This window comes from Lepidochelys kempii, chromosome 16 (genome assembly GCF_965140285.1).
Source record: "Lepidochelys kempii isolate rLepKem1 chromosome 16, rLepKem1.hap1, whole genome shotgun sequence".
Lineage (NCBI taxonomy): Eukaryota > Metazoa > Chordata > Testudines > Cheloniidae > Lepidochelys > Lepidochelys kempii.
The window spans coordinates 19,011,239-19,029,756 of record NC_136395.1 but is presented as its reverse complement, the minus strand read 5'-3'; the positions used below and the strand labels follow the sequence as shown (position 1 = coordinate 19,029,756).

The following is an 18,518-nucleotide window of genomic DNA, read 5'->3' as shown; positions in this document are numbered from 1 at the left end:
ATACACACATTCTTCACTATATATATGAGCATAGATGGGCAAGTATTATTTCCATTTTACAGATGAAGAAACTGAAGTGACTAGCCCAAGGTCACACAATGCCTTAGCGGAAATGGAACCCAGGCTTCCTGATCCATCTAAACCCCCATTGTAAACACTAAACCATGGTGCCTCCATGAATATATCTATATTTGCATAAACACACTGTGGCTTTGTGGACTGTCACATGTGGGTAGGAGGGGAAAACCAAGCAGCTGACTCCAATTACCCACTCCACTCAGAGGCTGCTGGGAGTGGGCAGGGCCTGGGGTTTAGCTAAACTCATTCCAGGGCTGAGAGGAGGAGAGGTAATACCCAAGGAGATTGGAGGCTGAAGGAGTGCTATGTTAGGGGAGGAAAAGAGCTCAGAAAGGGTCCAGAGAAGATACTATCACCCTTGGGGAAAAGGTAAGATACTGAGTTTGGGGAGAGTTGGGCACAGGCTGGGGGCCACCTCCCTAGGCAACTATGGATTTGCCTGAGAGGTCAGAGAATTTATAGGGCAATGGGACTGAAGACTTTAGCTGAAGATGATGATAAACTAAATATAGGTACACCCCCTTTATAAGTTCTTCTACATTCCCTCTGGTGTTCTTTCTCCCGCCTTCCCACTTCTGTGGTGGTCAGGGTCCTTCTGGCCGACCAGGCAATGGTGACATTTGGAGCTGTGGGATCTGGACCTTAGCCACAGGGCTAAGTCATGTTAGGGATCATCTGCTGAACCCCCCCAGGCCTGGTAAGAATCCACCAGCTTGCACACACAATCAAGCTTTGCCTTTCCCTCAACTGGCTTCCAGCAACTCCCCCAGAAGACTGACTGTTACTAATGTACTGTGGGTGGAAAATGTCCCCATGGGAAAATCAGATCCAGAAAGCACAGCAGCAGAATAAGTGCATGAGGCTGTAAACTAACAGCAGAAACATTTCATTTCCTCTTCTCCAAAAGAAGAGAGAAACCAGGCCTGCATGTAGTTTTAAAAAAAACCAAACAAACCTCCTCCTCCCCCCCACAAAAAAGTGATACAAATTATCTCTAGTGGGCAATCTAGAAGATATTAAGAAATAATGTTCTGGGACTTCCAGTGTGTGTGTTCAGCCTGTCCCCAAGCATTTTATGGAATCATTCTGATGATCATTAAAGTATGGCTCTTCCCTCTAAATCCACTTTTTCAAATGTAAAATTTCACAGATTATATCCTCAGGTCTGGCCAAGAGGGGCTTGGTACAGGACCCAAGAGGCTGAGGAGCAGAGCAAAGATAGCTGATTCAATTCCTGGCCCAGCTTAGAGCACCCTTAGGGCTGCTCTAAATTACACCCCCCTGCAATGGGCCCTGAGGGGCCACTCTATTAGCTGGGGAAGCACTAGAATGCAGCAGTGCTCAGGCCAGGCCCTCTTTCCCTGACCATGGCATTATGCTATGGAGAATTCCCTGATGCAAGAAAAATCCTCAACTGCCTACTCAGGCCGATTTTCATCATTCTGCTGGAAGGTCAAAGCAGAAGTAGGAGTGTGGAGGTCCTGCCCCTGCATTTTGAAAACTCCTTATTAGAGTTGTGCAAAGAGGAGAGACACAAAACCAGCCTTCTAAATCCCACATGCCCCTTTGCTTGGGGTGAGTCAAGTTCGTTTGTTCTTTTCTGGTAAAGAAACAGGCAAATAAAACCTCAGATTTATTTCTCCACAATCCTGGGCCTCATTATAGTACACACATAAGAGCGACTTTTGTGGCTCCGCTATTCATTCTCAGGAGGACTTTGAAAGGCTGCTCTCAAAGTAAAAACTTCAAAATGATATCTTTAGACTCCCCCACATTCCAGCTCTGGCCTCTACTTCCTGGTCTGAGGCAAAGGGAAATGATGCTCCGATAACCTCAGAGCAGCAGCAAAGGATAGACGGACAGATGAAGGGTCATGCAACAACCTGCCTCTTCTAAGGAGCAGACTTTGGGATTGTGGTTCACTGTTGTTGCTGAAGAGGGAAGAATCTGTGTATTATTAATGTTCAAGGCCCAGATGCCCTTTCCCTGAATTGAATTAAATTAGGGATGAACATTAATTAGGCTTTCTGCTGGCTGGGAGGATCTCAACCCATCCAGTGTGATTTTTATCCATGTCCCCAGAAACTCCTACAAGATGGATGAACAAGGAGTCAGAGGAGATAATCTTCCTTTTACAGCTAATCATTGCCATTCAAAGAGCTGCAGCGTGAAGCAAAGCTGGTAGAGAAATAAGGAAGTGGAACAAGCTAAGGGACCTATCTGTACTAACATGGGTAGGATCTGCCTTGCGGGGTGGAGCTTGGCACCCACCTGGCTGCTGCGTGGTGACAGGCTGGTTAGTGGGAGTGGTGATTGTAGTTTTGGGTGTTGTAGGGGTAATGGGTTTTGTAGTGGAAACTTGCAGTGGTCGTTCATACGCTAACAAGAAACAAAGAAAAGAGGTGGAAAGAAGGCGCTGGAGGGTCTCTGTGGCTCTCGCTGTTGCTTCTTATGGTACACAAAATCCTAAGCCCATGGGCACCTCCATGATCTATTTTCATGGTGAAGAAGGCACACAGGGCCTGCTCCCACTCAAGTCAATGCCAAAACTCCCACTGAATCTAATGGAAGAGAATTAGCTCTAAGTCCCTGTAAATTCCAGCCATTACTATTCATATAAAGGAGTAGCAAAAGCTGCTCATTTCTCCTTCCTTACTGGAGTCATCTCGGAGCCCTGAGAGTATGCCTGTGGGAATGGCTCTCACCTGGCCCCATGGGTTCCCATTCTGCAGTCACCAACCAGCACTCTACAGAAATTACATCAACATGCTGTCCCGGGGACTTTATCCAGTACACTACCAAAGGGGATTAACAGTGACCACTACAAACCAGCCCTCAGCTGGTGGTTACAGAACACAAGGACAGCCTCACTCCTGAGAGTACGTCACCTACCAGGAACTGGGGACACTGATGACCAAAAGCTGCAGGATATCTACAGAAGAAGCTGCTGGGTTTGGGGGAGGGGGAGTAACCAATTCCAGAGAGAATTTAGCACTGGGACAGTGTTATATCTGTGATGAGAGACCAAGAAGATTCTGTGTGCGCGTGCATGTTTCGGTTGGGTTACTACATAACTTTACTTTGTTGGCACGGATGTTGGTTTCAATATTGACAACTTTATCACTAACTCATTGTTAATTAAGCCTAAAAAGGACAAGAGAGAATGAGAGTCTGTATCATGACGGGATAGATAAAGGCAAAGAGAGGTAGGATTTGCACAGTCATGTGGGATCAGAAGCAGGCCACACAAGCCTTTCCTGTCTGAAAGCTTGACAATAGCTGTGCCATCTCTCTCCTATACATTTGAGCTCTCTGATAGCAAAGATACTCCGAGGCAAACCTCCTAATCAGCAAAACAATTCCCTTCAGACCACAAAAAGGTGATCATAAAAATCAAATGACGTCCCTTTCACTTAATAAATTCCAAAAAGCTAACACTGGATTATTTAATACAAATAGGCCAAATTAATCACTGGTAAACTCCTGAAAAGTCAGGGGAGTTACCCCAGGGATGACGGAGTAATCCAGGAACACTACTTGATACCATGATTTGACTATAATATTCATTCTATTCCAATTCTCATTGCTCTGACCAGTAATAATAAAATGCGAGGGATTATAATGAATATAAATTCTTCAACCTATATCCCTGAGTCCTTGCTTGTCCCACAACCTCATGTACTGCAGATTATCATGTTTAATTTCATAATAACCTTTAGCTAGTTTAAATACTTAATTCAGGTCACCTCTTGTCTTCTGTGAAGGCTAAATAATCCCTCTTTAGCTGCCCTATGCTCATAAACAAGCCCATCTATCCCATTCACCATCACATTTCCACTGTGTTCTCTCCAGCTTCACCATATGGTTTTCAGAGAGTAACCTGAGCCACAAAATGCAGATCTATATTCGAGGTGACCCAAAGTTTGAAGGTGCTTGGTCTGCAGAAATCCCCACTGAAATCAATTGCTTGTGCCTCAAATATTACATTTATATAGACTTTTATTTTTAAATGGATGGCATGATAGGCCCAAGGTAACCCAAACTGAATGCCGTATCCAAGCATTCAAAAACAGCTCCTTGGAGCAGGAGTCTGTAAAACTGGGGGGAAAAGTTCACTGCAATCATTGGTGTTTTTGAAGAAGTGTGTTGTTTTTTATTTCCTTTCCTGTTGCCACTCTAACGAACCTCATGGGGAGAAACCATGCCAGAGAAAGAAACAATGGGGTTACTGAAGTCAAAGAAGGAAAATAGAAAGCTCTTTGATGGGACAGACAATGAGAGACAATTAGAGAAGAAGACTTATTGCCTGGCAGATGATAATGAGCAGAAAAGAACCATTTGTCTCCCAAGTGATGTGCACAGGGCCCATGCGCTGAAGATGTCACATGCCAGCAGTTCAGTTACATTTTTTACTTACTGCCAAAGGCCGAGCCTGCAGCTGCACCTGGAGGAAAGGAAAAGAAACAGGGTCAGCAGAAGCCGAGAAGCCATTGTGCTAATTAACAGGAGTCTTGCTGATAGTTGCTCCCGCTTGCTGCATCTTAAAAGCTGCCTAAGGCAAATCGTGGAGGTGACCAGACAGCAGTGGCCTTGAAAATGTTTGGGTTCTGAGGCACAGGCTGAAATCTACCCGCAGTGGCGGCGGGGAGGAAAGCCAGCTTGCATACTGCTAATAGAATTTCTTCTTAACCCTTTTCCTGACCTGCCATTATGCCCAATAAGGGTCATGTATGCTTTTGAGATTTGTCATAGTCTCTTCTGAGAAACCGTGTGATGTGAACTCAGTCAGTGCTGCTACGGCACTTGCTCCACATCGCCACTGCTGCATTCCCAAAGCGCGGGCCCTGACTCATGAGTGGATTGTATTGGGGCTGGTATTTTTCAGGTTGGAACAGAACACCCAGCAATGGAGGTTGGGGGAGACGGGAAGCCGCATCTGACCTGAGGCTGGGAGGTTTTGGTGGGAAGAAGTTGCCTCTAAGTTGTATATTCATTAGGGGTGAGGCTGAGGGTGCCAGCTTCCAACCCCGCTAGTTTATTGGTCACAGGTGGGGGGGAAAGTTTGAAGACTGTTTAAGGTCACATTTAATCCAGATATTACAGTGGAGATAAACATCCAGTAGTCAGGTTTCCCCAACCATAAAGAAGGTGGCTAGCAATGAAAATGCTATGACGACTGATGAGAAAGGCCTTTGGAGAATTGCTTCTACTCCAGAAGTTGGCCATAAATCTGCCAGAGAGAAAGTTGAAGGGAGAGAGGATGAGATGGGTACTGGCAGGGGGAGCAAAGTGGAGATATAGGGAAGGAAGAATGAGTGACAGATGTCCAAAAGAGCAAGAAATGGAGGGAAGAGAAGTGGGGATAAAGAAAGTGAAGAAAAAGGAAGGGGAGATAGAGAAATGGAGAGAGATGGAAGAAAGACAAAGAGAATAGCATGTCATTGTCCCTGTAAACACCAAAAAAAAAACCTCTCCCAGGATCCTTTGAAGGAACACAGACACTTGGCGGTAGCTGACAAGCTTGTTCTCTTTCAAAGAACCAGCTCATCTACCATCCCTGGCAAACACAAAACATTCCTGTCACGGCCTTCGGAGCCTGTATTTCAGCTTTGATCATCTTAAAGCACATAAATCTTTCAGAAATGGAGGGGGAGAGAAAAAAGGATTCTCTTTGGTAACACTCAAGGCTGCTACTTAAAAGGCTGGAGTAGTTACTGCGGCTCGGTGACATTTAAGCAAGCCTGCTAATGTAAACTGGACATAACCCTGGAGATATTGGACTATGTCTGGTGTCATCCTCCACCAACATTCCCGTGCTCATATGATGATGATGATGGCTTACAGCCTTGATGTTTGTTCTTGTTTTCATGTGAGCATGTACCACAGCACGAATGCAGCAGACAGTTAATTGCACGGGACTGTAGCTGTGCTGAGGAACAGGAACGCTTTTGTCTTCTTCACTGTGGCCAGATACTCCATGATGTACATATGAATAGCTTCCAGCTGACAATCTATAGGGCACCCAACACTCCTTTCCATCCTCCTGTTCTTCAGTCTTCAGTGCAATTATTGTGCACTGAATTGAAGGTAAACACATTCCCACAGTTGCTTGATGATGTTTTCTTTAAGGGACATAGAGTAATTCAGAGTAAAATGCCTATTCAAGGCCATGGACCTCTCTGAGGGCCTACACCTAACCATCTGTGAGCCTGGATACCATTCTGTCCATCTACATCCATTTACTCCAGCCACTCCACTACAAATAGTCATCAAGCTCCCCTTCCATCTACCCACGTAGCAATCAATTCCTGTGCACACTGAGAACCGAGCAAATGTTCACTTCCACTGTAAAACCAAACCTGCCTCTTCTGCAGACCTGTGCATTGACTCCAGATGGAGGCATCCTGAAGCAGTGCTCACTTAACTTGCAGGCACTGTGCAGAGGGCCAGTGTGCGGGCTCAGTTTAGTATAGTGACTTACATGCGTTAGGGGATCCGTTGGGGAGAGGCAGGTAGGAGCCAGCCCGCCAAGATCTGGTACGAAAGTTCTTCTTGCACTTGCCACAGTCCTGGCCAGTGGTGTTGTGTTCGCACTCACACTGCAGGCTGCCCTCCTTAAAGGAGCACAGGTTGGCATGGAGATTGCATTTACACCTGTAGGAGGAAAATGAGAGAAAGAGAGAGGTAGAATGGTACACAATGCCACCGTGGAACTCTGCCAGAGGATGTTGTGAAGGCCAAGTCTATAACAAGGTTAAAAAAAGAACTAAATAAATTCATGGAGGATAGGTCCATCAATGGCTATTAGCCAGGATGGGCAGGGATAGAGTCCCTAGCCTCTGCCAGAAGCTGGGAATGGGCGACAGGAGATGCATCACTTGATGATTAGTTGTCCTATTCATTCCCTCTGGAGCACCTGGCACTGGCCTCTGTTGGAAGACAGGACACTCGGCTAGATGGACCTTTGGTGTGACCCAGTAGGGCTGTTCTTATGTTCTCAGGACAGTAAGCCATCCGCTCCCAGCTGAGATGGACATGCTGTGTAGCTGAATGTACAGAATTAGATCCAAGCTAATTACCCCTTCACAGCAGCTCTGACAAGGGTTTCATGGCACTCACCCATGTTCCTATTGTGTCTGGCATTTGTGCTACAAGGATTCATTCACCTATTTATGGAGGATCTGAAACATCTCTTCCAATGTGAGCGGTATCATCCTTTAACCACATGACTGCAATAGGACAGGACTATCCATGTTTATAAATCATAGTAGTGAATGGCACAACCTAGCCTGGTAAGATCAAGGTTCTAGGAGACAGGAGACTCATGGAGCAACTGCATCTCTGGCCACTTTTATATTTGTGCCTAAAGATGGATTTAGGGGCCTGACTTTAGGCAACCAGCTTTGGCCTTACTTTCTAACGCTGTGCCTCTCTCTTCTCATCAGTGAAATGGGGGTAATGTTATGAGGCCTATTTATAATGTGCTTTGAGATCCTTGGATGAAAGGCATTATCTACATGTTAAGGTCTAAATTCTGTGCTGACTCATGCCCTGTGCAACACCACTGAATTCAATGCCACCGCACCAACAATCACCAAATCTTAAGTGAAGATCAGCAAAATCTTTTCACCTGTGATCCAAGGCAGACTGATGTTAAATAAACCCTCCATATCAATCCAAAACACCAGACCCCCCAGTTTCACGTGTTCTTCCCATGCTGAAATCCTAGGGGGATAAGATAGGGGAAGGCTGACTCTGAGAATCATTGAGATCACCCAGAACCGCCCCCCCCCCGCCATTTTCTTCTTCTGAACTATCTTGGGCCCTTAGACACACAGGATATTAGAGGAATAGCTCGTGTTTATATTAATGAGTCACGACCCTCAATCCCCAAGCAGGTTGTTAAAATTAAGAGCCTTTCTCCCAGGGGGTGGAGTAGTGATAGGATATAGAACCTTTTATCCTGAGACCACCCATTGCAATCCAGCCCTGATCAGTGATGACTGAAAGTTATGACCAACTGATGGCTATTTGGTGCCCTGTGTGAAATTAATGTAGTGAGTCTCAGGCCAGTTCTTAGTGGACAAAAGGCCACTTGTCAAAAAAAAAAATCCTCACAACTTGCTCCCTTTCTGGAAGTGTCCAGAGAAAACAAAGAATGAAAACAGTACTAAGCACTTTGCAAATATTAATGACTAAACTTTTAATGAACCACTGCAAGACTGGTAGTCCTTAAATACCCCCATTTTACACATAAGGACTCTGAAGAAGAGGGGTTAGGTAACTCCTACAAAGTCAGAGCTGAGATTAGAACTCAGGGCTCGCAGGCCTAGGCTCAGGCTATGAGCCCTATAGACCACAGAAACCGAGTACCCTGCTTATCCTACAAGTAGTTCCTCTAGGTTAGGGTTGAGGTACAATGGGCCTGATTCTTTACTACCTTGCACCTTGTGTAATCATTTATATCTGGGCAAAGGGGGTGTAGAAATGTAACCCCCCATGTAAGTGAGCAAAGAAATCTGATTGGGTAGTACTCATTTTTTAACGGTGTAAATGATCAGAAGGTGCATGGCATTGGAGAATCAGGCCTATTGATGGGACAGTGCATAAGAGAAGCTTGTCTGGCTACTTTCTCTGCTGTATCTGTTCTGGGAATAAACAGATGACATTAGTCTCAAGAACCGTAAACCCGGTACTGTTCACCTGTACTATACCCAGTCAAGAGACAAATCACAATCTCTTGTGGAAAATATTCCAGGAGCAGAAGTTTCTTTAGAATCTCCAAAGAGTCCCATACCCATGTTTCTGATCCACGGAGTCTGCCCTTGCTGTGATCCCATTTGTGCATAGCTGGAAGATTTTACTCATAAGTTATTTTTGTTTCCTTGTTCTTATTTCCGGCAAACTATTTACTCACATGCCATGCAGAAACTGGGCGGAGTCCCTCCTCCCCAACATACTATCATTGCTCATCTCTGACCCAGGCAGAGAAGGAAATATACACTCCATAAGGGAGCAAATTTGCACTCTCAAGCAGGAGCTGCCAAACACAGCATGTTATGTTTGAGTGTCTGTGTTACTGCAGGCTGGCAATGGCAGGTAACAGCTGAAAGAGCTAAAAACCATAGCACTTAAAAACGCTGGGAGCAGCTTGTAAATCAGAGAGTCTGGAAAAGGGGGTGTTAGCCAGCACTTATAAAAAAGGGTCCCCATGTCTCAGCTGTGATGGGTTCTTCCTTCTGTCTCTGATTGAGGGAAGTTTCTGCACTGATGTCCTAACCCCCTTGAATAGGCAATGACCAGCACTCTGGAGCATGGAGCCTGACTCTGTGAATTATTTAGAGTCCACAGAGCACTGGCTCCTTCTCTTGCTATAAAATTAACAAAAGAAGAAGGGGGAGAGGAGTAAGCAAATAGCAGGTTAAAACAGGTCAGAGCATCACCATTGCTGAGCTGGCCCAGGCTTGAGTCAGAGAGCAAGGGCTTCGGGGAGGTACAGCACTACTCACTCTTTGTGAAAGGGGACAACAAAGTGCATGATTCAATTCTAGCACCCACCATTTAAAAGCCAGCATACAAACACTCAGAAGCAGGGGTGCTACACATGGGCAGCCTTGACTTCACAGGCTAACTTCTTCTAGCTCCTCACTCCCCTTCTTTCAGACACTCCAGTGGTCAAGGCCACGCGTTCCTCCTCTCATTTTCTCAGCAGAGGAGAGATGGATTCCTGATGCTCCTGAGGCGGCACTGATCCCAGAGCACAAGTTGTCCTCTCCCCCCTGCAGAACTGTTAGCTCCAGGTCAAGGGATGGAGACGAGATGGAAGCTTAAAGTATGACCAGAAGGCATATAGGCCTAAGGCAGATGGAACCCTAGCACTGTTGTGTGCCAAATGATCATAGAATCATAGAATATCTGGGTCAGAAGGGACCACAGGAGGTCATCTAGTCCAACCCCCTGCTCAAAGCAGGACCAATCCCTGATTTTTGCCCCAGATCGCTAAATGACCCCCTCAAGGATTAAACTCACAACCCTGGGTTTAGCAGGCCAATGCTCAAACCACTGAACTATCCCTCTCCCCTACACTTAGGCTTTTCAGAAGAGTGGAGCAAAGGGCAACTCCCCCTCCTCAGTTCACCGGTGGAGCTGTAAGTTTGGTCAGAGCAAAGGCCTGGATGACAGGGCTCCTGGTTCTGTTCCTGGCTATGCCATAGACTTATAGGCAAGTTACTTCACCTCTTTGCCTCCAATTCCTCATCTATAATGTAACCCTTCTGCCCGTCAGAGTTGGCAGCAACAAGGGCCGGGTTCAATATCTAGGGGTTCCATTCCAATAACACAATGCAAACCGGCTCGAGCCCCCACCCAGTGACCTGGGACAAATATATACCACTCCCGCTGGGCGCCTCCAAGAGGCGATACTTCCCCTCTCGCAAGCACATAGTCTGAGTGTAGCAAAAGCCTTTTAATAACAGAGAGAAACAATGTGGCATTATGTTGGGGAAACACCACCAACAGGATTCATAACACAACCCATGAGCAAAAAAAAACCCACCCCAGGCAAATTGGGGCATGCCCTTTTCCCTTTGGTTCTTGAGTCCAGCAACCCCAAAGTCCCAAAAGTCCAATGCCCCAAAAGTCTCTGTCCCTGGTCAGGGCAGCCCCAGAGTTCGAAAGTTTATCTGCGGAGCTTTACCTCCCAACCTGGGTGGAATTGGGACGGGGGTAAGAGGCACCTTACGTGATCTGAAGCTGACCGCCCCATAGCTCCACAGCAAGTTACTTCACCTCTTTGCCTCCAATTCCTCATCTATAAAATGTGTCTAATACTTCCCAGTGCAGCGTGGATAATGCTTAACCAATCAATATTTGCCAGCTTCTTTGGGAGCCTCAGGAATGGAAAGGTATTATAGCTCATCCCTCTGCCGTGCACACAGCTATCACATGACAAGGGGACCAAAAGCCACTACTGGGCATAGGCCCCGGTACCTTTTACAGTCACGCATAGGTGCACTGTTGTAATGACAAGGCAGCTGAGGCAGATCATGTGCGAAATGTGACAGTCTCTTCATGCCCCAAGGCCTTCCCCGAGTCAGAAGACTGTTCACCACCAGCTGCATTCCCACGGCAGCAACAGAGGCTAACCAGGGTTATTCAGTCATGGCCTGGACCTCCCTGGGCAGGGCCTGGGCAGCTCTTACAATAGAAAGGTGCTGCTGAGCTGCTAGTGTCTGAACTTCCATCTGCATGGGGCATTTTACTAAACATTTCTCTTAACTTCACCTGCAGTCGCATGGCACAATGATGGGGGCAGAGAAGCTCACCAAATCCTCTGCCCTTTTCTAGGGCTCGCGTATCTCCCCCACTCTTCTAGGGGGGTTCCCTGGAAGAGCTGAGGTGCTGCACCCCACCATGGAATTTGAACCTGCTCCTAACTACTAGGCCTCTGATACCAAATCTCAGCCAGAGAGTGGGATGCAGCCCTGACTTATCTTACAAGGAGCGTGAAAGAAGGGTCTCTGCTGGAAGCGGGTAGACATGCACGCTCATGACCTGCGTGCGCACACAGAGCTCACTGCCCATGATGCACAGCGGCCAAGCCAAGCGCCAGCTACCGGATCAGCACTTGGGGCTGCTCTCAGTCCTGGGGCAGTGGTCATGCATTCCTCTGTCACGCCTGCAGGGCATGGCTGAGGAAGGACAGGCTTCTTGGGTCAGCCACAAAATGCTTCAATCTGTCTGGCTGTCGGAGCACGTCGAGATGACTGGGCACTGTGCTTCCCAGAGAGGGCTCTCGCTCTCTAATGAGCGTAAACAAGCAAAATTAAATAAAGAGCAAGCAAGCAGCAGAGACAGCCCGCCGCCCTCCCCCTTTAGTCCCAGGTCAGCTATTTCTCGCTGCCTGGCCCTATCCATAGCACAAAAGTTACCTCGTCCAAAGGATCAATTTTGCCAGGGAATTGCTTTCTGAATTCGGCCTTTGAGAATCATCCATCTAACCAGAAAACTATAACTTGAGCGGCCTGACCCCACAACACAGCACTTTTCAGACCAATCCATCAGGATGCATCATTTAATAATGAACAGCGGAGCAGCTTAACATGGCCCAGGCTGCTGATCCCGCTGCGCTGCTGCTGCCTGGAGCAAAACTTGCCACTCCCGTCCCCCATCCACATCCCCAACTGCCGCCCCATCTTTTGTTCTGCTTTAACTCCTTCGTCAGGGTTGGCTGGGTGAAAACAACTCTCCTCCTTCCATCACCATCAATGCCTTCAGTTCAAGGACATACGCTTTAGCTTGGCAGCATAGGGGAAAGAGTGCCTTTCTCTAGCCAAGATCCAGCAGGCAGAGAACGGAGAAAATAGCATTAGTCCAGTCCCAAGGGTTGCAAGCCTTGCTTCTCTTTGCTCCTTTTTATCAGGTACCCAACTGTCTGAGCCAGGGCAGGACCAGGAAAAGGGGTTTAGGATCTAATCAATTATATTAGAGGGGTGAACAATGCCACAAGTCCTAGCAGAGGCTACTGTGCACCTCTCCATTCTCAGGGCGGCCACAACTCCTTTCCCTTTCTACCATTATAAAATGATTACACCAGGGAGGTCTGTCTGGCTCAAGGGCTGCTAAAGGGAGAGAGCCTTTCCCCCTTAAGTTGCTGGTTCAAGTCTAGACCAGGTGACAGTGGTTACCATTTGATAATTATTCAATGACCTTTGTGTGAAATGAGTGTGGTGGGTCTCAGTCCAGTTCCTCATGGGTAAGCTTCTCTAACACAAAAACCCAGCAGAGGAGGTGGCATCAGCAGAGAGGCCAAGTACTAAATAGGCCATAGAGTCTCAGCTTCTCTCATCCCCAGCCTCAGGGCAATATGGGGGAAGCATACATGGCTTGTCCATGCTGGGAATAAACAGAAGAATGTCAAACAGAATTCCCTAGTAATAGGCCTGAATGCTGCAGTAACGCTACAGTATTGGCTCCAAATGCTGTAGCTTACATTACAGAAGTATTTATTGATTTTTAATGCAGGTCCTTTAGCCGTCCTCCCCTTCCCTTTTGAAATGACGCAGCGTGGCCTAGTCTGCCAAGGCCTAAGCCAGGGACACAAGGATAACCGCAGGGCGCCAGGGAAAGTTTACAGGTGTGTAAGCATCATTTTGCAGCCGTGAAGAACGTTTCCTAGTCATCTCCATTTCTACGAATCAGCATTCCAGAGGTCTCAGTGAGAGAGGCACGTCAGTGCCAAGTCTCCGCGTAAGAGATGGAGGGCCAGCACGCTTAAGGTTTGTAAATGAGGAGCCGACGAGACTAAGGCAAGGGCAGCAGACTTCCAGCATAGCTGAAAGAATGAAAAAGGCAGCCACCACCCTGGTATTTCATTCATCATAAAATTAAAACATACATAGTTTTTTTTAAAAATCCATGGAGATAGTCTATTTGATTCCCACGTCCTTTACAATCATTGAATTCAGTCTCACAATGCCCCGTGAGCTAACTAAGGGTCCTTATCCCCATTTTACAGATCAAGAAACTGAGACAGAGAGAGATGTTAAATGACTGTCCACATAGTGGAGGTGCTGAGAGCCATTGAAGCAAACTGTAAACCCTGTAGATGATGGAAATCACTTCAAGCCAGGGAGTACTGCCATACCCCTAGCACCCCTAGTTCCAGCACCTATGTGACGTCCCTCCCCACCAAAAAAAATCACCATGAATCACTTCAGTTGCAGAACCCATAAACCCTGACTCCCAGTCCTCTGTTCTAACCACTGGACCACACTGTAATGCTGCTCTAGGGATGGGGAAACACTCAGTAAGTGGGTAAGTTATCCTACTCGCTTTCCTTGCACTCATCACCTCTGAAATCTTTTTGTCCCCAGTACTCACTCTCCAAGAGCTTTAGAGTCATAGATCCCAAGGCCAGAAGGGACCATTGTGATCATCTAGGCTGACTTCCTGTGTAACACAGGCAGTAGAATTTCCCCAAACTAAAGAAGGAGCCCTGGCCCCAAGCCCCCTCCGTCTGAGTCAGACATACACACTGCACATACAAGCAGCTCGAGGCATCCAGAATTTCCAGACAGGCCTGTGACTGGCATACAAGAGAGTGGTGGAAGGGGAGAAGCTGGGTTCCTCCAGTGCTTTCTTCCACACCATTTCTACAGTGGGAGATGACCTCTACCCACCAACGTCTCTCCTCCACCTCCACCTGTCCTCCCTTCCCTCCTCCATCACCTGCCCTCTCTCCACAACTGAGAGTAAGGCCAGCATATACTTCAAAGCTGATAACTTTGCCACCATCTTCTTAGCAATGCAGATTGCGTCTCAGGCTAGAGATGGAGAGCTTTCCTAATCCCCAGTCAGAGACCATCTAGACTCACCCTGGAGCTCAGCAATGGAATTGCTCCAAATTAAAATCCCTGCTTCCACCCTGCTTATCACAGCTGGCATCGGGAAAACTCAGCACAGGTGTGGAAAGCTGTTATTGTCTGCCATCCAAAGGATGGATTATGATGACTTTCCACTGAATTGTTTGCTCACTGTAACTGATGAACCTTTAATGAGTCTCACGGGACCATGTGTTTGAAGGGAGCTCTTTCCTTTCTGTCCCTGAGAAAGTCCCTCTTTCAACTAATCTTGGCTCTCGTGAATACATGAATAACTATTTTCCTCCCTTCCCGCTATTGTCATCCACCGCCTGTGCTTACACACAGCACTTAGGCAGCTCTTGGACGATTAACCCTGTTTCTACCTAATTCTCTGCAACTGTTCTGGCAGATCAGCAAAGCATGAAGCAACTATTTCACTGACCTCGCAGCAAGTCTGCAAATACAACATACAATGGCCATTGCACTGGGACTCTTTGTGCTCCATCTGTGCACCCAGAAGCTAGTGAAACAGTGCCCAGTGAATACAGAATGTAGGTGGCTCCCTGCTTTCCCAGAAAGAAGAGTTTTTTTCTATTTGGATTCAAATTCCTGGAAAAAATAACCTAGTCTGGGTTTCTCACTGTTCCAGATTGTGACGTGGGAAAACATCACGTGGTAAATCAGCCCAAGTAATCTCAAGGTGCAGAAGACACTTGTCATGACAACGTCCGATGGCTTCAGCATGAGGTTCACATCCTGCTATTTGATCTTATAGTGGGGTCTGGAACACATGACTTATGAGGAGAGGCTGAGGGAGCTGGGATTGTTTAGTCTGCAGAAGAGAAGAATCAGGGGGGATTTGATAGCTGCTTTCAACTACCTGAGGGGTGGTTCCAAAGAGGATGGTTCTAGGCTATTCTCAGTGGTAGAAGAGGACAGGACAAGGAGTAATGGTCTCAAGTTGCAGTGGGGGAGGTTTAGGTTGGATATTAGGAAAATCTTTTTCACTAGGAGGGTGGTGAAACACTGGAATGCGTTACCTAGGGAGGTGGTAGAATCTCCTTCCTTAGAAGTTTTTAAGGTCAGGCTTGACAAAGCCCTGGCTGCGATGATTTAATTGGGGATTGGTCCTGCTTTGAGCAGGGGGTTGGACTAGATGACCTCCTGAGGTCCCTTCCAACCCTGATATTCTATGATTCTATGATCATATGACTAGAGATGGGCCTGAATTACATGGGATTACATGGGATCCGAATCCCCAACGCTGCCACCTCTGAACCCTGGGGAAATCCAGATCTGAATGTCCAGATCTGAATGTCCCCATTTCAGCTTCAAACCACCACTCCAGGTCTGAATACAGGCTACACTGTTGGGATATTCAAATCCCAGTCTGAACTTGGCAGCTTTGCATAAGGCAGATTAATGTCCTGGATCCTCATCGTGTGGAACAAGATATGTGTCACGCTGCCTCAATGTGCAGGACACTTCACATAATGCATCCACTGTACAGTGCCTGACAGAGCAAAGCACCATACCGATTAAACTCATCCCCCGAGATGCTTTTCTCCTCCCAGCCTCCATAAGCAATACTCTCCACAGAGATTCCTAGCACCACAGAGTTGTTATGGACTGGTGAATTCTACTGGAACCCTTGAGGGAAAAGAAAACTATTTGTGCCGCCCTTAGAAATTCATTTGAAGTTGGGTTATCAAGAGAAGACCATCTAAAAGATGCCAAGATGATTAGCATAATGGATAGCCACTCCATTGGGTGCAGCAAGTCATTTTAAATAAATTGCTACTCAGCAGCAGTCAAAATATTGCTGAACTTTGGAAAGGATTTCCCCTTATCATTATTTACATGCAGAGCAGTCTTTTTAAAAACCTTCTGAGGTAGGGGTTTGGGGGCAGACGAGGAGGAAGGGTGAAAAGGATGTACCACGGATATACTAACATAAATATTTGCAGAGTAATGTGTATAAATGCTCTCTGGACTTTCTCCTGGAACGCAATAATGCCTGCAATTGAGTTCATTGGCCAAATTTAATTTGGGCTCCGGTAGAAGTCTCTTTATATTAAGTACTTTAACATACATCACCTCCTCAGTCTATCGATGAAATTCTATTATTTGCTCAGGACCGGACACAACTCGGCAACAAAAGGAAAGAAGGCTCCACAAAACAAAGCCAGAGGCAGGTAATAGGACCTTGGGCATCTCTCAGCTGGCATTGATGAAATGTCACTAGTGCTTGGACAAAGGGGGAGCGTTCTGTGTCTCCCACTCTCGCCCCCCCTTACTGCAAGCCTGCAAGGACTCTCCTCCATTTTGCAGCAATTACAGTAATAGCATTTAAGAGTCTTGGGGAAATATAAGCAAACAGCTGATGTGAGTTAATAACTTAATTTAACTATACGGCCTGGAGCAAGATGTCTCTTAAATTAGTTAATTCCAGTTCAGACCATTTCCAAAGAAACTCCATCCATATAATCCTCCTGCAGCGAGAGAGAACACACTCAGCCAATGGAATATTGCATCATCGGAACACTCTCCCTAGCTGACTGGCAATCCTCAAAGCCAGGATACCATAGTTTATTGGGTGCCAATCACCCCTAACTTGGGTGACACATACCACACCTCTTGGAAATTCCAAGAACAATGCAGGGAAAGAGTGGTAGGAACCTTGTACTCAGTAGCAGCATCTCCTCAGAGGGAAACCCAAAATGTATTACAACATTTTGCCTTGTACCCATGTGTATTTTTCATGCTGCTAACAGGTGGAGATGCTGCTCCCAGACCCCCCTTCATTCCTCAGTAAAACATGTCTGATCGCTGGTCAGTTGTTCATCAAAATCTAAGAACCTCACCTCTAAAACAACCCAGTAGCAGCTGTCAGATGACTGAAGATAGCAAGCGATGTTTCTACACATGTGGAGATTCTCCTACAACTTTCTAAATAGACAGAGGGTTAGGAAATTCCGTGCACTGAAATACAGGCTGAGACCAAACAGAACTCATTTCACACGTGTACCGATTTCCAGATTCCAATCTGGGTCCTAAACATGAAAACACAAAGGGCTGTGGCCACTGCACCATACAAAGGGACAGAATCAGGAGGCTGCAGCTCAGCTGAGCAGAGGGGTAACTGTATTTCTTTTGGCAAGATTTTTTATCTAGTACCACCAACTGTCATGTTTTGCGGTACAGGATGACTGGGAGGGCAGCAAAGAATACCCCCCTGCATGTGACCAGCAGTGGACAATTAACCAGCTGCACTATAAGGCTGTTTGGGGAGGGTCATGTTCCTTTGAGTCTGAAGCTGCAGGTACTGGCCACTGCGAGAGGCAGAATAGTGGACTAGTGTTTTGGTCTGGTATGGCAAACTCTATGCTCTTATTCAAGCAGAAAGAAAGGCAACCCTGGTAGGGAATCCATGTGTAAAAGTGTGTGTACCTCACAGCAGCATGAAACAACCGGAGAAAAAAATTACAAACCAAAGCATTGGAAGGTGGAAAATTTAAACCAAAAAATACCCACCACCAACAAAAAAACCTTCACAGAAAGAAAACAGATTGTGAAGGGGGAGGCAGGGAATCTAAAACAAACAACCTACAAAACTGAAAATCATCTCTTCTAATTAATTAATCCTTGGCCTGACAAAGGCCTAGCAGCCGAGGTATTATTATTCTCTAAGCCTATTTCACATGTGCATTTTGTAATATAAATGACATCTCTGAGCTCACATTCTGCAATTTTCTCAGAGGACTACTTAGGTCTAGAAAGAGAGAACGAAAGAGAGAAAGGGAAAAAAAAAACAGGGAAGAGAGGAAGAAAGAGGAATCTGTTAATTAGTCTGAAATTGAGTCACTTCTCTCAAATCTGATTTCTCATAACTGAATCTGTGTCCTGGCTATGCCACATTAACTTCAATTACTGCTCATTAATCCCTCTGGGATGGAGTTTGCCCTAGTGAATGCTGCTGTGCCTGACATTCCAGAGAGGAGAAAATTACTCCAAAGAGATGCTGCATGATAGGAGTAGAGTGTGGCCTTTTCTATCTCACCTGCCTGACGAGCCCAC

General features: G+C 46.4%; 1 protein-coding gene across 3 annotated transcripts in view; it reads right to left on the bottom strand.

The window, feature by feature from the left end:
* Positions 1 to 18,518, bottom strand: part of NTNG2 (netrin G2) — a 72,599-nt gene that overhangs the window by 16,780 nt on the left and 37,301 nt on the right. For all 3 annotated transcript variants that reach the window (XM_073313846.2, XM_073313845.2, XM_073313847.2), the window contains 2 exons: positions 6,560 to 6,732; positions 4,496 to 4,522 (listed from right to left, as the gene is read on the bottom strand). In XM_073313846.2, the coding sequence (XP_073169947.1) occupies positions 4,496 to 4,522; positions 6,560 to 6,732 (200 nt within the window). The remainder of the gene's footprint in view (positions 1 to 4,495; positions 4,523 to 6,559; positions 6,733 to 18,518) is intronic.